Source organism: Pyxicephalus adspersus, chromosome 3, assembly GCF_032062135.1.
Source record: "Pyxicephalus adspersus chromosome 3, UCB_Pads_2.0, whole genome shotgun sequence".
Taxonomy (NCBI): Eukaryota; Metazoa; Chordata; class Amphibia; order Anura; family Pyxicephalidae; genus Pyxicephalus; species Pyxicephalus adspersus.
Genome location: NC_092860.1, coordinates 54,273,294 through 54,293,293, shown reverse-complemented (window position 1 = coordinate 54,293,293; position 20,000 = coordinate 54,273,294). Strand labels below are relative to the sequence as shown.

At 36.1% G+C, this 20,000-nt stretch overlaps 1 protein-coding gene across 1 annotated transcript in view; it reads right to left on the bottom strand.

The window, feature by feature from the left end:
* Positions 1-6,994: 6,994 nt before the first annotated feature.
* The window catches only part of INSR (insulin receptor), an 83,109-nt gene continuing 70,103 nt past the window's right edge, over positions 6,995-20,000 (bottom strand). Inside the window, exon 21 of the mRNA XM_072404683.1 lies at positions 6,995-17,828. Within this exon, the coding sequence (XP_072260784.1) occupies positions 17,501-17,828 (328 nt within the window). The 3' untranslated portion in view covers positions 6,995-17,500. The remainder of the gene's footprint in view (positions 17,829-20,000) is intronic.

The following is a 20,000-nucleotide window of genomic DNA, read 5'->3' as shown; positions in this document are numbered from 1 at the left end:
TGCTATTGCTATGTGATACAGAGAAAATTCCAGCTGTCATTTTAACAGCAGGAATGTCAGCATGGGGATAGAAGAAGGGCAAAGGAGATAAGCAGCAAAAATGTATTAGGTTTTTTTTTTATTTAGGGTGTATTTCCCCCACCCAAGTTCTTGAATTGCTTACTGGACAACTGCACTAAAATGTGAAGGTGTCTGTTAACACTAAATGTTAAGATTCTTCCTTAAGCGCAGTAGTGACTGGATCTCCTAAATCTAAAATAAAATCTACTGGCTTGGAAACTTCTGTTGTCCTTCCCATAGAAGTGGCTCACATTAATAAAACTATACAAATGTCAGTGTGGCTGACATTTTTTCACTTGTCTTTCATGCTAGGACATAGGTGATGCTAGGTGGTAAAAATGTTTTTATACTGACCGTAGTGAAAATCTTTACAAGACTAATCGAATTTACTGAGAATATAGAAAATAATCTCTTTCTTTAAATGGATCTGTCACTCAATAACTAATATGACATGCTAAGTTATTGCACCTGAAGATGGAATATTGGTCACTTCTTTGTGAACTTCCAGTTGACAAAGTTTGGAGAAGGCATACTTATAGAAGTGAATACTTATCTATACCATGATTCTAGAACGTCACTCCAGTTACATAAAATCCCTGGATAAAGTCCCTGACCAAAATTTCCAGGCGTGTTAATTTCCTTTTTGTACCTTCAGCACTCTGTGGTAAGTAATCAGTTGCTTCTATCCACATATATTGGTTTATCAATCTGCCTTTAAATGACAGGACCACAAAAAATGGACTGCTGCATCAAAGACTATTCAGAAAATACGAGTTGTGTGAGCAGAAATGGGCTATCTAAATTACCTTGGGCGTGTTTTCCCCCAGAAAATTTTAGGCAGGGGGTAATTCATTACTAAATTTAGTTCCTAAAACTGCTCCTTCTTTTCAGAGAATCACTTAGGATGCAAACATTTCTATCTAGACCATAAACTTGGTCTTGGCAGATATAAACATAGAATGCCTGATCCTTAAAGATTTGTCAATCTTTTGTGATTGTTTCCAGTGACAGTACGGCTAAATTCCGGGTATTTTGCTAAATGCACATATAAAATACATACATGGCACATATAGCTCCAGCTTAGAAACCAGACTTTTCTCTGCTACAGTCGAACAACCCAGCAGGTCTCCTCCCTAGTCAGTGTGAAGTGTAAGTATAAAACTGATACGATCATCACTCTGCTTTTGTTCCTCCAGTTAGCACAGGTGAACACAAAGACCATGACTGGCCCCAAATGTTTGCCCCCATCCTCCCAGTCCCAACACAGCTGTACAGAAAGTTAAACAGTTAAGTTTTAAGTCAAGTAAAATTCAAGTAGTTACACTATTTCCATTTAGAATACATTTTATAAATATATGCCTCAGTTTTTTTTAATATCTACCTAGGGTTCAGCTTTAAGTGAACCTAGAAAATTCACCAAAGTATAAAAACTAGCATTATTAGTAAAGTGTAGGCACCATTTACGTTCCCAATCAGTTCCTTTATATTGTATTCATATGTCAACTTCTGTCCAAGTTGTGATTATGCCATTCAACCTTCTGGTGCCGAGCCCCACAACCTTTTTTTCAGATTGCACTTGTGTGTATTCTTGTTCATAAGTAAACACTGAGTATGGTAAAACATACCATTTCTCAAGAAAAGGCTGTCAGGTTTGACTTATAGAATGATAAGACTACTTTGGTGTTACATTTTCTGGTATTTTATTAAAGGTGTATGTTTGTTTAGGTCTGGGTACCCCAAAATAGGCAGTGGTGAACCCCAAGCATCAATGATCCAAGAATGTTGATAATACTGGTGTGAAAAGGGAACCATTAACTGTCCGGAGGGCGTTAATAAGTAGCAGATTGAATCATGGAAGGTTAATCAGGTTTATTTACCCTCTTGCAGTTTTTTAGAGCTTCACACTAGTCTTTAGTCCTGAAATCGAGGTGGCTAGCAGACAAACAGTGTTACCCAGGGTGTACCATTTTTCTTCGGCTAGTGTGACTGTGACCTTCCACATGTCCCATACTAAGTTTATACCCTCACCTCAAACTGTGTTTAAAAGCCAGTGACTACATTCACCCTTCATTTTATTGTAGTCAGTACTTACATATGTAGTGATCAGTACCTACATCTTAAAAAAACATTTGACACATTAAATCTAATCAGCCTTCTTTGGCTCCTTTCTTTTCTTTTTTTAAGCCTTTATTTTTCAGTTATTTATTTATTTTAAATTAACATTTAGCAAAATTATTTTTGTTTTCATGTCTCCTTTGCCCCTACAAGTACTGTATGTATTCCTTTGCCCTAAATTACAAGAAAGGTATAACAAAAAATGGACCCATAGCAAAAGCTAAAGCATTATGTTCATTTACAAAAATGTGTGCATGCAAAATTATTATGCTCTAGCTATTGTAAACAAATAATGACAAATATATATGAATATATACACACACAAAGTGATACCTCAGCTAACAAAGATAATTTGTTTTGGAATCACATTTGTTAGTGGAAATCTTTGTTAGCCAAAACGTGATTACCCATTGGTTTCTATAAAAAATATTTTCATTTGTTCTCGATGCTGCCACAATTTAAAGATGTTTTATAAAAAATAGTAAAAAGCACAAAATAAAAGGACAAACTCACCAAATGCTAAGGTGAACCAGCTCCCATTAGGAACAGCCTCAACATATTATTAGGCAACATAGTGTTAGTTAATGTATAAAATCCTCACTGTGCGTTAACTACAAAGCAAAACTTTATAGAGTCTAGACAGTAATTAACTGCTGAAGCAAGCTGTTCTTTGACATGCAAAAAGAAACTACTGCAGAGTTTGTCTTGGTCAACCTCAGCTGTGTTTAGCAAAAGATTTCCTCTGCAAGTTATGCAAACTGCGCCCCTCTCCCCGTCAAGCCTCTGTCCTGCACACGAGCAGCAGGAAAGGCCCGTTCGTATGTAAACTAGTCTCGCTCTCACTTTCTGATACAGTATACAGGGAGTACTGTATACTCGTCATGCAGTATGTTATCAAGCGGTGTTAGCTGAGTCTCTTAAACAGTGGAAAAAAATTGTTAGCCAAAAAATTTGTTAGCAGGGCAATTTGTTAGCCGAGGTTCCACTGTGTATTTTTTACACAGATATAGTCATCCGACATACGGACGCGGGCTTCCCTGCTCGCTCCTGTGCAGAAAGGAGACTTAAAGGGGGGCGGTTTGCATGACTTACAGAAGAAATCTTTTGCTAAACACAGCTGAGGCTGTTGATGATGTTAGAGAGTGAACTCTTTCTGCAGCCTCTTGTAACTCTTAAATGACCAAGACAAACTCTTTTTTGCTTTGTTTGTGATTAACTCATAGTGAGCATTTTTTACAGTAACTGATTTGGCCTGCCTAATATGATTTAAAATTATACTTGTTTGATATATTGATATTGAGACAAACATCTGTCCTTATTCCATTTATTAAAATAATGTACCAGTTCCGACTTACATACAAATTTAACTTAAGAACAAATCTACAGATCTTTTCTCGTATGTAACTCAGGGATCACCTGTACATACACACACACACAAAATAATAGCAGTGTGCTTAAAAAGTTAATAAAGCTCAAAATCCTTACATTAGTTTTTATTTCTATATGCAAATGCATTAAGGACACTGCACATTCTTTTCCAAGTCAAAACATAAAGAAAAAATGATCATATTTGTGGTATTCCTTGACAGAAAATGAAGAAAAGGCAATATTAGGCTGTTCAAAATGATAGCAGTGTCTGCATACTTCTTTACAAACTCAGTCACTGTATAAACTGAAAAATGTGTCAAGATTTTGCTTTACTCTGAATCTGAAATATTTAGTTGTATAACAACGGTTTCTGAGAACTGCGGCACATCTGTGTTGTATGGGGGCGACCAACTTCTGCCACCTGTGAACTGGTATTCTAGCCCAGGAGGATTGGACTGCATTTCTTGGTTTGGTTTATGTCATCTCATAAATTGGAATATTGTCCAGAAATTGTTGGCTGGCAACATAACGCCAATTTGGTTTGGAACTGAAACAGTGCATTGGTTGTATTTTCTTGTTGAAAAACCCATTTCAAGGGCATTTCTTTTTCGACATAAGACAACATGACCAATTATTTTGATATATTCAAACTGACCCATGGTCCTCAGTATGCCATACCATAGTATGAGAAACATCCTCATATTATGATGTTTGCACCACCATCCTTTACTGTCCTCACAGTGTACTCGCTCTTGAATTCAGTAAACTGTAACCTTTTCAAAACATCTTTTTACAACATTGGGACTTTGTGGGGGGCTTCTTGCCGATAGAAGACATCTGTGTGAAGCCAGGCTAATTGTAACCATACTCACAGGTAAGTTTCGACCTGGCATGGGCAAATTATGGCCCATTGAGCTTTTTAATCTGGCACACTTTTACACATAATTTATATCAATTCGTACATTTTCCATCCATCCAATACTAGTCCAGCCCAGCTGTCAAATTTTAAAACTCATTGTGGCCCCTGAAACAAAAAGTTTCTTCTTTAGAAGGTCTGCTTTAGACCTTCTTCGATCTTCCTGGAGCTGATCATTGGCTTTGGTATTAAGCTATTCTATTTTTTCGAAGGGTAGTTTTCCATTTTCCTCCACATCTTTCGGGTTTTGGTGATTATTTTAGATGAGCAGCCTTTTCTGCACTTCTTTATATGTTTCCCCTCTCCAATCATCTTTTTAAATCAAAGTACGATGTTCTTTCAAACAATATCTGGAATTACCCATTTTCAAAGAGAAATCAATTAGAACTAGCATGTAGAAATTTTGTAAGTTTTTGTTTTGATTTGAAACAGAATGCCCAGTGTTTCCAATGCATTTGTGTGTATGGAAATAAAAGCTATGATAAGGATTTTGATCTTTAGTCATGGTTTTACTATTGCTATTCTTCTGAACAGTTCTGTATACATACATATACACACACACAAAAAGTAGGTCACTTACCTTTACCAATGACATACTAATGTATAGGTGAACGTGGAAAGTAATTAAGATGAGGAAACATAAGCTCCAATGTCCACCTATTCTTCCAATGTTATTTTGCTAATGCAAACAGTGATTATGTAAATAGTTTGTCGATTGAATAGGCATTCACAAAAGGACAAAAACAATTACAAGCACACGTTAGGGTCTATGTCAAAAGTCATGAGTCTGACATACACTGGTGGAGAATCTTTCAGGTCCACGTGTTTCAAAAGCAGTAATTGATTCTCCACCAGGGAATGTTTTCAGTGAATGTCAGATTCATTGCTTTATAAATATACCCCACACCATCTACAAAAAAATGATGTGTGCATGAACAAACAAAATAAGAAATAATACATAACACATACAATATGGCTTCTTTTACATCTGTTTTTTGCCTTGTGGTGCATTAATTTGACTCCGTTGATAATAAACAGGGATAAAACTAAAACCAGGTCTCCCAGTTTTTTTTCTGCTTTGGTTGACTTTGATCAGAAAAGTTTAATGCCCCCCCCCCCCCCCCAAAAAAAAATAAAAATAAAATATCAACCAACACTGAATTTTAGGTATTTTTTTTCACCTGTAGCAACCATGTGGACTTTGGCTCCAGGGCTATTGTAACTTTAGATATGGAAAAGCCTTTTGACCAGATTAGGGATATAGGAGGAAAATACTTTCTAGATTAGGTTTTGGTACATTTCCCTAAATTGATTTCTATTATGTACTGGGATACTAGGATGATTCCTAATATTGGTTTTGTTCCATTCATAGTTTTTAGTCCTCAGTTGCTTTGTGGGCCTGGGTTTCAGGGTGGTTGGGTCCTTTACAATTTTTACAAATATTTAGGGTTGTAAAAAGCTCTGCAGCATTTACTTTCTAGGGGACCATCAGTGTCATACAGGTCTACAGAGTAGATGAAGATATTATATGATTATGAACATGCAACATCCACATTTTTACAGCTAACCAGACTCCTGACTGAACTGTTTGGGAATCAAAGGGAGTAAAAACATGAGGACATATTATGCTCAATGTGCTTTCGAAATTTCATTTTCTCATACATGGCTATACTATCCTAAATACTATACTAAAAACTCTTTTCTTTCAGTACCGGAGGCCCAACCATGCTTTTGTTTGATGTCCAAAATCTGGCAATCAATTCTACTTGGTTTGGGGTCATGTTCAGAGATCCTGGTGTTGGGAACCTTTGTTGAGTAACCGTTTCCGCCCAATTTATTCATGATATTATACTGCTTGTTCCAACTACAATTTCGACTTGCCTCTTAGGTGTGACACAAAGTCTTTTGTCTATCAAAGTATCCAGAACTCCAGAGTATATTGCCCTTATATTCCAAAAAAGCCATTTTGCCTGAATGGAAAGCGAAAAATTCCCTTCTCCTATTTTCAGTCAACTTTCTTTTACATTTGTATAAAGCTATTTATGAGTGATGACCATATCCAAGATGTTTCCTAAAATATGGTCTTGATGTTTAGACTCCATTTATTCAAATACTTGCGGCTGACCATGCTGGTAATGCATTTATTGCCTGTTAGTGCTATTTGTGAATAGACTGTCTTTGTTTTAATAAGAACTGGCGGAGGACACACATCGGCTTTCCTTTAGACAGTTATTAGATTTTCTAGTATATTTATTGCTGCCACTCTTCTCTTACAAGGTTGGGGGGGGGGGGGCTGGGTAAGGTATTCTGTGCCATTCTGGGGTTCAATTGCATATTCTTTTTTTCCCACAGATCTAATAATCACACAGCAAGACAGCAATACATTCCTACAGAAGTTCTTATTCTACAAAATACAAGAAATAAAATTAGTTGGACTTACCCTTAACTTACACATAGAACCCATATGTGATGGCAGTAAATAAATGAATTTGTCAATTTGTGGACAATAAACCAAGCAATAAAGTCAAGGGAGGCTACTCTTGGATAAATTTATTTCATAATTTTTATATAAACAGTTAATTGTTGAATAATTTACACTCCGCACTTTCCTTTCAATAGTCAAAGATATTTTCTGTACATGACGGTTTTAGCTCTAATATGAAAACAATGAAAAAATAAACCGCTTTTTTTTGTTTTAGGTTTTTTTTTTTTTTTTTGTTTTTTTTTTAAATTATCGATATTTATAGGTTTAGGATTTTTAAAAATTTCCTTTTTCATAAACCATGGCACATAGACATATTTATTTATATATATTTATATATTTTGATCCTTATACTGAATTTTAACTGTTCCTCTGCCAGACAATGAGAGGGTTCTGACTACAAGTGCCTCTTCTGGCAGCTGAGGAAAAGTTAAAATGAGGTATTTGATGGGTAAGGGAGGGAAGGGGAATGGGGTAGCATAACAGCATTTTCAAAGGGATGAGCACAAAAAAAAGCAGCAAACATAAATAACCTCTTTACTACCCAAGCAATAAAGAGGTAAACACAAAGTGACATAAAAATAAGTGTGATTGACCACATTGCAAGATTGTTTTAATCATCCCGTTCAATGCCTAAAGAACAGTGGACAGTGAATGGGACAATTAAGCACAATCCTTCAATGTCCAATCACATAGATAAATCACATAAACAAAGTAGTAAATCAAGAGGCAAAATTAAGGGAGGCAGTGAGTGAGATGAGGCTGACAGCCAGTATTCACAGAACAGATATGTTTCAAAGAATCGGCGAAGCAAAATTAAGTCATACATTAGCAAACAGTTTATTGTAATGGATGTAGCATCACAGAAGTAACACCAGAGAAGTAATTGTAATGATGGTTCTATAAAGCACCTGGGGTTATAATAATATACTTTAAAAGTAGATCTGGAAAAAAAAAGAAAACTGTGCTGTTCTGCTGTGATCAGGATCATGTTCTCAATTTGTCAGCTTGGCACAGGGAATAGTAAAGAATTAAGCTAACTGCGCGATAGGATGTGCACATAGTAAGTAGAGTTTCTGGAGGTAACTTGTATATATCTTGTAGAACATGGGATGAGCAATTCTCTACAAACTTAGAATCTCATCTGCCAAAGACACCATAAAAGATTTGAAAATGTTGAATTAGTTAAGGATTAAAAAAAATTCTCCATCATGCCCTTTCTCCACATGGCCTAAACTGTCCATGTGAGCTCAACATCAGAATCTATGGGATCACCATCAAGTTACTAATAGACTTAACGGACCATGAAGCATCCAAAAATGGGTTATTTGTACACTCATGACATGAAGGAAATATGTAGGATGCTATTGTAGGCCTCCAGAAAATGCTAAAAGTCTGGCTTCAATACTTTTGAGTCACAAACCCACAATGTTTCTGTTCTCTAAACTTGTTTCGTGTCAGTGCCTGAAAGTTTGAATGCCAAAACAGCAGCATGACTGCCAAACAACAAGCATTTTAGGAAGAAGGCAGACAATGTATGTATTTCTCTAACATGTTTTCATTATGCAGGAAATCACTGATGACAATGGGCATTTGTGGATATCTTATTTATGATTAGTGGCTCCTCCCTTTAAAAAACAAACATGACAGAAATGATGAAAAAGGATTAAAACAAATGGATGGGAGGAAGCAAAACATAAAGTGCTTCTTTAAATATACAGATACATGGCAGGAAAGAGAAACATTACATTAAAATACATTACACTCGACACGTTACTCCTGGCTGACAGCAACAAGGGTTTAGGACCAGAGAGAGAATTGTACACTAAGATTATACAACACAGACAACAGATATACAATGCGCTCCGAGGAAAGAGCCATCTTTTCATTATGTCAGAGTTATTAGAGAAAACAAAAAGGCTCGGTTTAACAGTTAAGGCCTGTTGTTAGAGGAGGCAACAAAACGCTTGTAAAAGGTGCTCTCAGTGATTTTGCTAAAAGCATTTGATTACAACAGCCAATTGCTGTACCTACATAAGAACACTGAGGAAATATGCCAGACCAGATGCAAATTCTGCTTGACAACAGCAAATGCACAAGTAGCAACATCTTGTTGAAGGTTTGATTAAAGATCCAAGAGGTAATCAGGTTTTTTTTTACTCTTTTTTTAAACAAGCTAATATCAACCGGCACAAACAATTTAAAAAATAACTATAATTACATTCACATTAATTATACCGCAACAACACAAGCACTTAACATACCTCTGCAAGAATGTCGCTTCCAGGTACCATATGCTAACCGCTCAAAAACAGCAGTACTGCAAAGAAAACATCCCTCAAAACTAACCTGTTAAGACTGGGGACCCAAACTACAGCAAGGGAGAAACTCAAATGCATGCAAGGTCCTGTGTCCAAAGGTTTTGGGCTAATGTTGATGACATCAGTTTGAGAGGTTTGTGAGATCCATCAAAAATCATTGACAAGTGAATCTGATATAAAGGTGACCTTCTGTCCTGCTTCCAGATTATATGGGAATAAAAAACTGGCATGAAACAAAGTCTGTTGACACGGGACCCAAATATGGCAGTCAGATGGATGATTATTATGTGATGGTGGCTTTGGAATTAAGCAGCTAATTAACTAAACTATTGCAGCAAATTCTTCAAGTTTAAATCTTTTATTGGTCATTTTACCAAACTTATAAAGATCCATCAGCTTCAGAAGAAAGATCTGTCTCAACACTGCAGTGTTCCACAGCCACCAGACAGATGCCAATTAGCAAAACAACAGGGAATCCCCATTTCTAGCTTATGCCGTCAAGAATTTTCCATTATTTCACAGAAAATGGAAAACCCTTTTCATGTTTGAGGTTTGGTAAAAGCCAAAATGAAGAATTAAAATGAATAATAACTGGCAATATAAAAGAATAGTATTGCAATCCATGAAAGGTACTGCTGCTTGTGCAAAGTGTATTTAAATGCTCCTTCTAATTGAGGCATTACACAATAAATCATGCAGTACCCCAACCCACCCAAAACCTACTCCCTGCAGTTAATCCTGGTGCACTAACAGATTAAGCCAGCAGATGTCAATACGATACACAGCATGAATAAAATAATAATGATAAAAAAGACAAACAAAATTTAGGGGAAAAAAAAGACAAATATCTTAATAATAATAAAAAACAACAAATTCACAGCTAAGAATTAGAACTGCGTGCTTGAGCTTTTTTCATTAAAGGGAATGTAACTTGTATTTTAATTTTATTGCCATTTCAAGTGGCTGAATAATAAACATCTTGTTTCTAGATGTTGATGATATGCCATGATTTGACCAAAGGAAGGTATGGAAGTATTCCAGAAATCTCCATGCAGAAGTAAATAGGTGGTAAAAATGGCATCACATGAACACTATTAAAACAAAGTTCATTGAGAAGATTTAAAAAAAATACAGTTCTTTCCCTTTAAGGAAATGGTGTCATTTAAACCAAGACCCTTCTAAGTATATAAGGGGGTCATGCATACATGGAACTCGCTGGATATTGAAGAAAAAATAAAAATAAATCCTCTCAGTTTATCACAATCCTGGATTACTCATTTTATCCTGCAGGACTTTATGTGCAGCATCCTAGCATAGCACTGTAACTAGAATCAAAGTGTACCTACAACCCTAAAAATTTTTGGGATAGAATGGGGAAGATTTAGAATCCTGTCAGGTTTTCATTTCCCTCTCTTTTCTGAAGTTAACCTTTTACTGGACTAAAAGGGAAATCTACAACAAAAAGAAAAAAAAAAAAAAAAAAAAGCTTTAGTAGGTGCCCTATGGACAATCATTTTACCAGACAAGTAATAAAGTAATACCTCTACTGAAGTCAAGGTAATCGGAAAAACCGATCCTCATCTAATCTTTCCAAAAGTAAAATTTGACTATGGGTACACTTTATTTATGAAAGTTACATTTCTATCAAAACATTTTACCTAGTTTAGTTGGGTAAAGTTAAGCTGCATACACATGTGCAATTCTTGTCGTTGGAAAGGATCTTTCGCGATCCTTTCCAACAACAAAGGACTACACAATGCATGAACGAGTGCTGTACATACAGCACTGTTCTGCTCTATGGAGAGGGGAGGGGGAGGACGGAGCGGCACCCTGCTGCACGCTCTCCCCCTTCCCTTGCATTAGGATCGCTTGTCGTTCATCGTTCGTGGATCCGCCAGGACGGATCCACGGACGATGAACGACGCCGACTGTACACATGCCAGAAAAATCTGACGTGTGTACGCAGCTTTAGACTATATAGGTGGGAGCTCTTGGTAAAATATAGTAAAATGTTGCCATTTTCTAGTGGTTGTTTCTGCAGTAGAATTTCAGCCCATATTATCAGTGACTCATCAAATGAACTTAGCTGCTTGACGCAGGTTAGCTTGGTTGTTTCCCAGCTCTGGTCCCCTGGGTGTTGCAATGTATTTCCAGAATATCAGGTAGTTGAATATGTATGCTTTAAATTTTATTAGTGACATTTTAGAAGGACCAACTAGAATTCTGAACAGGGATCTGAAAAACATACTGATAGTAGTCCTTGAGGGACAGTTTTAGAAACACAAAGCTAAAAAAAAAAACAAAAACAAAAAAAAAACAAAAGGTGTTTTTTTCTGGTATTCTGTATTTTCTCAAACAATAAATTCAGTTATCATAATGATCACTGATAGTATAAAGTGGCCATGCCATTATAAGTGCAGTACTCTCCATTAATTGGGAGGGAAAAAAAATAGGGTAAATGAGAAAAGGATAACTACAACCAAAGTTGGAGGAAGCTAATAAGCTACAATTAGTGGGAAGGGACAAAATGTGCTTCACTCAGGAACAGGGAAATGTTTGGGGTAATGTTCAAATGGACAATACAAATATTTAAGTGCCTTCTTGTTCATTTGTGAGAGGTACCAAGACGAACTTCCTTAGGATTTCTAAAAATATTACATTCAAATCAACCTAGTTGTAGTCTTTACCTATGCTCACAGGAGCCATATAATTTGTGTTCTTTTTTGTTTTTTAAAACATACTATAAAAACTGTTGGCAAAGGTAAAAAATGGAATAGATTAAAAATAGATGTGTTAATGGTTTTACCACTATTTACAAACATCTACATTCATATCTTCAACAGCCTTATGGTAAAAATTACAGAACGTTTAAAATATTACCTTACATATACCTTGACAGGAAATCATGTGAAAAAGGTAACAGGCTATATCAACTATTAGTAACAAAGGGCAGGACATATTTTAATATGTCATAGAAGGTCTTTTTTGGCCATAATGCTCAATGATTTATAATTTTCACAAATATCTTCTGAAATTTAATGATATATAAAATTCAATTTTCAAGATGTATGTTATAATTCACAAGATCCTTGAAATTATGGGTTTATTGGACAGTTACCCATTAATGCAGGCCAAAGATAGGCTGATATTCCAATAATTATAACATCTAAAATCTTGCCCTAACCGCCTACCTCATTCTACCACACTTCTAATGCCACTACAACCTCATCTACCAAAGTAAGTGAATTGAGAGCTGTTGGCTGATAACATTTAGACCGCACAATGCATTGGAAATTTACATTTGTGTCTGAATGATTGATTACTGCTGAAAATACGAGCAGCTCCTTTTGGAGACACTTTACTACATATCACCATATGACGTTTCTTGCCAAGTCACCATACTGATTAAGTACCTGTGTAGCAAGTGGATCATTTCCTTTACCAAGTAAAAAGGGCAGCCCACTGCACTTTACTCATTCATTAATCCCTAATATGCTAGATTACAGATCCCATGTTTGAAGTAACAACTGCTGGGTCTTTGCTCTTCCACATACAAGGTAAAATTATACTCCCACATAAACATAGCAGACCATTAGTCCTTATAATGAACTTGGCAAGAAAAAGCCAACTTTAGGTGCCTAGAAACCATTATCAAAACATATTAATTATGAGAATTTCCTTTACTTGAAATTGTTAATTAACATTGGAATACCTAGAGAATTAAACATTTGGGAAAGAAATTTTGGGAAAGAAACAAAAATTCACATTTCATTCTCACTTTCAGTGAAATCTACAATGACATCCAATTAGGTTGTTAAAGAATATAAAGAATTTATAAAAGTTCAGCGTTGATTGCACAAATCGACTAATTACATCTATAGGGCTATAAAACAAAATAAAAAAACAAACAAAAAAAACACCCAGCAATGCAACGCCTTTGTGATCCTGTTCCAAAATATATACGCTTAATAAAAAAATATATACTGGGACTAAAAACCACTGACTATTTAAAGAAAATAAATAAAAAAAAAAATAAAATAATTGTTTTTGCTAGTCTTTTTGGATCAATTTGGCTGGAGTATGACATTAACATTCAGCTGTATAAGTGCATTTAGTTTCTTTCATCTCCCTCTGTCTGTAGCTCCTGCCATTTGAACACAAACAATTTAGTAGGTCACTGCTATCAGAAAGAGCATTTAGCCAAAAATCTGTGCAGCAGTAAAGGTCAGACCACCCACAAAATACCACCTCTTACCACAAGCCATTTGCTTTTATTTCTGCGACTATCTGCCATGGCCATTATGGGGGGTGTATTGGGGTCCCCCCCTCAATAGGAAAGATTTAGGGGGATTAAAAAACAAAAGTCCTGAGAGGTATCAGAAGCCATTGAATTGTTTGTCCCATTTGATGGCATCCATAAAAAATATCAGGTTTTGTGGACTTAAGGCTCTTCAATCACACCTTTCTCAAAAAATGTCCTCCTACTATTTTGACAAAATTTTAATATTTTTTGAAATAATATATATAATTTTTTTAATTAAATTGAAATGATTATACACACATTTTTAAAGATAGTTTTACACTGTACATAATTATGTTCCAAATGTTTATTTTATCCATAAAAAATATAAGCTGTAGTCCTAACCCCACTAAATGTTAGAAGGCGTTACTTGCTGGAGTGCTCATAGAAAAAAAAAGCTTTTGATGTTTAATTTAGTCCCACCAGGTAGGGGATTGTAATTGTGAAAAACTTGAGGTGCCTAAACAAATAACCCCTGTCTTCCAGCACAGCAGGGGGTAAATTTTAATGTACAATTTACTGAGGTAGATAGTGTGCTAACACAAATACAGATTAAAAATAAAGTTAAAATCAATCCTCCAAACTCCTGACAGCCATTAATAATAAAAAAAATGTACATGCAGGAGAATATATATATATATATATGTATATATATATATATATATATATTCTCAATCAAGATAATTTTTGATTTTGTTTTTTACTATGAAAGCTAATGTGTCTGTACAGTGATCTTCATTATATTAAAATAAATACAATTTACTTTTAAGAAAAATCTGAATTACACAAAAAGTAACCTAATATATACTTTAGTATTTTTTCTGTGATTTCCACATGTAGTGTTTTTTTTTTACATTTTTTTAAACTTTTTTATGCATTTGTGTATATTCAATAAAATTCTAGGGTCTTTAAACTTATTCTGCCAGAAGGAGATAAGAGATCAGTATGCTGAAGCATACAATTGTAGGCACAGAAAAATAGGATGAAGTATTGAAACAATACTAGAACCTTGGTAGGAAAAAAATACCAACTACAGATACAACACAGCAGATTTAAAAGAAAAATGGCCAGTGGCTGTAAGGCAAAGTTAAAAAGTATTTTCTCAATACTGCTAGATTGTCAGGACTGCATGCTGTGATAAGAGAACATCGATGGGGTAGTGTTAACAACAATCTAGGAGGCTTGCTGTGGAAATTGTGTAGTGAAAATGATAATGCTACTATACAGATTTGAATTTGAGAAGAGAGGCCCAGTGAAATGCACATACTGTATAAAGTATGGCAAACACAATAGAAAGACCTGTGCTTATTGGTGCCTGTAAAGTACGAAAAAAAGCATAGGGATTGGTTAACAAAATATGTCATCGGGAAAATAAGCTTGGATTCCGATCCTTCTGTACCTGTGGATTAGATGTGTACTCACGTGAAAAAGTTGCAGTGCAGTCACAAAATTGCTCAGTCCATTTTTAAAACGGAAACCACACTATATCTGTCAAATACTATACCGAAAGACTCGAAGCAATAACTACAATGTGCTGCTGAAACAAGGAGGAATTATGTGTGAAACGTGAGAAATATAGGGCAAATATTTAAAGCAATAGGGAGTTTGAACGTGCATTCCATTAAGTGCTATAGAAAGTTAAACTGGATGTAAAGTTTTGATAAGACTTTGCAGAATATTACATTTAAACCAAAGAATATCAGAGGAACAACATGAAAACAACTATCAGGTTTTATAAATATATGAAGAAACATAATGGGTAAAAAAAGGATGTAAATGGGGGTCATAATACATGCTATAAACATGTAAATTGTATAGGTCACTACAGGAAGTGGTGTAGAGAAGTTATATGGTGCAGCTTATTAATGGTTACTTGGAGATCGATGTATGGGTCAACTGGATTTGATATATAGCAAGATAGCACAGCAAAGGAAAGCTAAAAAAGTATTGTACATATAGATCAAGGTACAATCATAATTGGGGGATATGTGATAAAAATGGCCTCTTTAAAAGAGACTGTATGCAGCAATGTGAGATGGGATGGCAGAAATCTGTAAGAGAAATTTACTTTGACATACAACAAGTGGTTCTTGAACTACTGTCCTAGATGTGTAAAAGCTGGGTCACAACTGTAGCTACAGGAATCAAATTTACTACCCCTGAATTTCACAGACTTACTAAATGACCTTAAAGAAAAGAGATTTTAATACAAACACTGAAATTACAGTTTTATAAAGAATGCGGCACTACTTACGGAGTGTGGAAATCTGAAAAAGTTTTAAAATTGTATGGACTATTATCAAAGGTTTTTATGTTAAACTGTACACTGTTAGGCCTTTTTAATAAGACAGGGACAGATTATGAAAATGATGTCCAATGTGCAGAAACCATTACCAATAAAGTGTTAGTTGTAATCAGATCAGAGAATTATTAGTTGGCAGCTAACGGCTACAACACATTGCTTTCTGCTTTACTCAGTAAGTCCATATGTTTAGTGTGAAGCCTAATTTTCACTCTTTCTTCAAAACAGTATTGTGTATGCATGCATATGCACATTCTTTTCCTGACAGGTAGGTTAAGCCAATACTTCACAGTATAATACATTTTATCCAATAATCTTCTGATATAGACAAATGGTACATAAAAAAAGTAGCAGAAGAAATCAGATAAATCTGGATTCTACAATGGAACTTTCCAACAGATTATTGATAGGGAATTTTTGACAAAATCAGATCTTTTTTTAAAAATATATCGCGTATACATGAAAAAAAGCAACTGCTATATCTTAGTTGTATTTGTTATAGTAAGCACACCAGGCAAAAGACCTGACTTCAGAAAGCTTATACACAAACCACAGAAGCTGTTAGTGACTAGTTACCTCCCAACTGTTCTGGAGGATAACTGTTCTTAAACACCCCTCTACTTTTATCTTAGAAAATTCAGTCTCTTGGGGGTGAATATTTCATTTTCTTGTTTTGAATTCTTTATATTACCTTACCCAATCAACCCTTCTGCTGCTTGAGTAGAAAAGAGAAGAACTGTTGATACTACAAACCCATGGCATTCAGGTTATAGTATGGGGGGAGGGGATGGCGAGACTCTGCTCCCTTTTTGGTCTGATTAAGAACATATCCGACAAACAAAATATCCATCAAAGGCTTAATTTCTGCACCTATGAGAAAAAACTGGGCCCATCACTGGAGATTTTTGAGCACTCAGTGAATATCAGGAAACCAATAGACTCTGTTATAGTGAGAAAATAATGACAGGAGCACAGTTTATGCCCCTCGTTAGAAAAAGTTGAATAGGTATCACTGTTGGGGAAACTCAGCAGGTCAGAAGAGTGAAAGACGGGTCATCATGTAAGGTACATGAACTTCAGCTTGATAAACACTCCATGCAAATGAGTCCTTTCTGCTCACTTTTTACAGATTAACTTTTTGCATTTTTTGCACGTGATTTTCCCAATGGCAATCAGGGTAAGACTCTATGGTCAAACAACCTCAACAAGGATTAAGGTTTCAGAAGTCTTAATCCATTAACCAAAGAAGGTGTAGATTGTTTTTGCTTTTAAGTAGAGCATCAGTTCATGCTTTGGCATGTGCTTTCAAATTTTTTAGAAGCATTCCTTCCTTAATGCATAGCACACCTTTGCCTTGATATTAAAAAGCCACTGGAAATAAATAATAATGGTAATAAAGTGTAGTTGATTTAAATGGATTTTTCCCCATTGCTTTGTCTGTTCACAGTTTTGCCCTACAGTCAAACTGTTAAAAAAAAAAAAAGCACAAGACAAAAAAGTCAAGTACCCGATGGGGCAAGGAAACATTTAAAACCTGAAGAGGGCAATGGTGGTTTGATGTTTTAGCCACGGGTACAGTTCTGTCCTGAGATTTGACGGAGGGTAATGATATTTTCAGTAGGGGCGGCTTTGTGTGTTAGGATGGGCTGGAACGAGGCAAAGACAGAATACGTCCATTTTTCCTACTCCCATTCATGTGAGTGTAGGGGATATGTTCCTCATAAATGTTTCCTCGCTGTCCCTCATCCCGTAATGAACAGGAAGACGGATCCAGAGGGGTGCTCTCCATATTTTCAAAATCCATCTCCAGATCATCGGTTTCGGGGGGCTTGTTTTCCTCACTGTAGTAAAAGGACATCTCCTGAAAACTTGGATGGAGATCATCCTTTAGCATATCAATGATCTCCAAGAAAGTAGGTCTCATCTTGGGATTGTATTGCCAACACATCTGCATCAGACTGTGTCTGTAAGAAAGAAATTAAAAATTGATTTTATGATAAATAATTAAATGTATGTAGCAGAGTCGGCTCCTCAGCTGGTTTAAAAATTAAGTGAACACAAACCTGGAACAACAATAAAACATTAGGTTTTACACCATGTCATTGTTTCTTTACCAAAGAGGCAGAAGCATGTTGTGAAAAAATAAGTGCAACCTTAACTCTACTATAGGAATTAGGGAGGTAAGTAGCAGCAAGGTGCTGCTAATCAAATTCACGTGATCAATTGATTTAAATTAAATGTTAAATTTCATGATCTTCAGACACATGAGACCAAAGTAGAGATTTTTGGGGAAAACCAAACACCACATATCAGCACAAACACCTCATACCAACTGTTATGCAAGGTAGTGGATGGGTGATTTGGGCTTGTTTTGCAGCCACAGGATCTGGGCACTTTGCAATCATTCGGTTGTTCATTAACCTGTCTGTATACCAAAGTATTTTAGAGTCAAATGTGAGGCCATCTGTGTGAGAGCTAAAGCTTTAGGTTATGCAACAGGACAATTATCCAAAGCACACCAGCAAATCTACAACAGAACAGTTGATAAAGAAATGAATCAAGGTGTTGCAATTGCCCAATTAAAATGTTGTTGCAGGATAGCTGTGCATAAACAAATGCCCGCAAACCCCAATGAACTGAAGCAATGTTGTAAACAGTGGGCCAAAATCCCTCCACAGCAATGTGAGAGACTGATAAAGTCATACAGAAAATGAAAGTTATTGCTGCTACAGATGGTTCTACAAGCTACTGAATTATGGGGTCTACCCATATTTTCAAACATAATTTATTATATTGGTAAATAAATGGAGTCTGTTGCATGTTATTTTACACCTGAGATTAGATTCATTTAAATCAGTGGTGCCCAACCTTTTTTCATCTGGGGGCTGCTGTTGACATTGTAGCCTTTAATGTTTGATACAAAAATCGTAGATGTATGTTTAAAACTAAAATAGTTTTAATTTAAAATGAGATTCTGCACTCGCCATTTGATGCTCATTTCATTATTGTGACATTTTATTAATGAAAGATACAAAACTAAACCTTTCATACAGTGCTGGACAGTCATATATTGCTCCTGGCTTACCATTCCTGTACCAAAGAGCAGAAACTACATCATACAAGGTGTAGTGTCTGTTATAATGAGGCTCTATATCTATAAAATACCTGCAATGGATACTTACAGAGAAATGCAATTTATGTAACCAATAGCCAAGGAGGACATGCTCCACTACATTTTCATTTCATTTCCATTCCTTAAAAATTGGGGTTCAAAGAAGATAAGTGGCTAGATATGTTTGACAGAATAGAATGGTATAATAGCTATAGTTTTTCTTATCTTGTTACAGTGTCGCAGCAATAGATTTTCAGGGGGAGTTAGCTACAGGAGTCCCTCACTTATCCTACACCTAAATAAACCTACAGCTCCCATTTCAGGAGAAATTGTGATTCAAAGAACCTAAGCAGACATTTGTTATGTGACAGAGCACCATGGTATGGTAGGGTAGGAGAGAAAAATTTAGTGGGGGGAGCCACAAGAGTCCCCTACTTATCCTACATTTCCCTTTCTCTACATTGAAAGAGAAATTAGGTTTCACAGAAGGTAAGTGGCAAGCTATGTGTAACAGGCACCCCACCAGCTGCTCAGTCCCTTGCACCACAGTGTCTGCGGATTTGGCAGTAGTGAACTGTACTGAGCGTCTCCTTCTTGGGAGGGTTCCATGGTATAAGGTAGGGGTGACTCAGGGGTGTCAAACTCTGGCCCATGGGCCAAACCTGGCCCGCAACATCCTTTTTTTTGGCTCCCAGTGGCCTCTCTGCCTATGTGGGGCCCCACATTGGACTGTTTTATAGACGCAAGTAATGGCGAGAATTGTAGTAGGCCCCGCATTTGACTGTTTCTTGACGCAGGAAATTGTAGTAGCAGTGCCATTTCAGTTTCAAGTTTACCCCACTGTGTATGAGTTTGACATCCCTGGGGTAACTGCACCGTCAGCTCACCCTCAGTCTGAATGCAGCCTGGAAGTTTTGAGTGAGGGCAAGTATATACCCTGTTTCCCCGAAAATAAGACCTACCCCGAAAGTAAGACCTAGCACTATTTTGTAAACCTGCCCTAATATAAGACCTACCCCGAAAA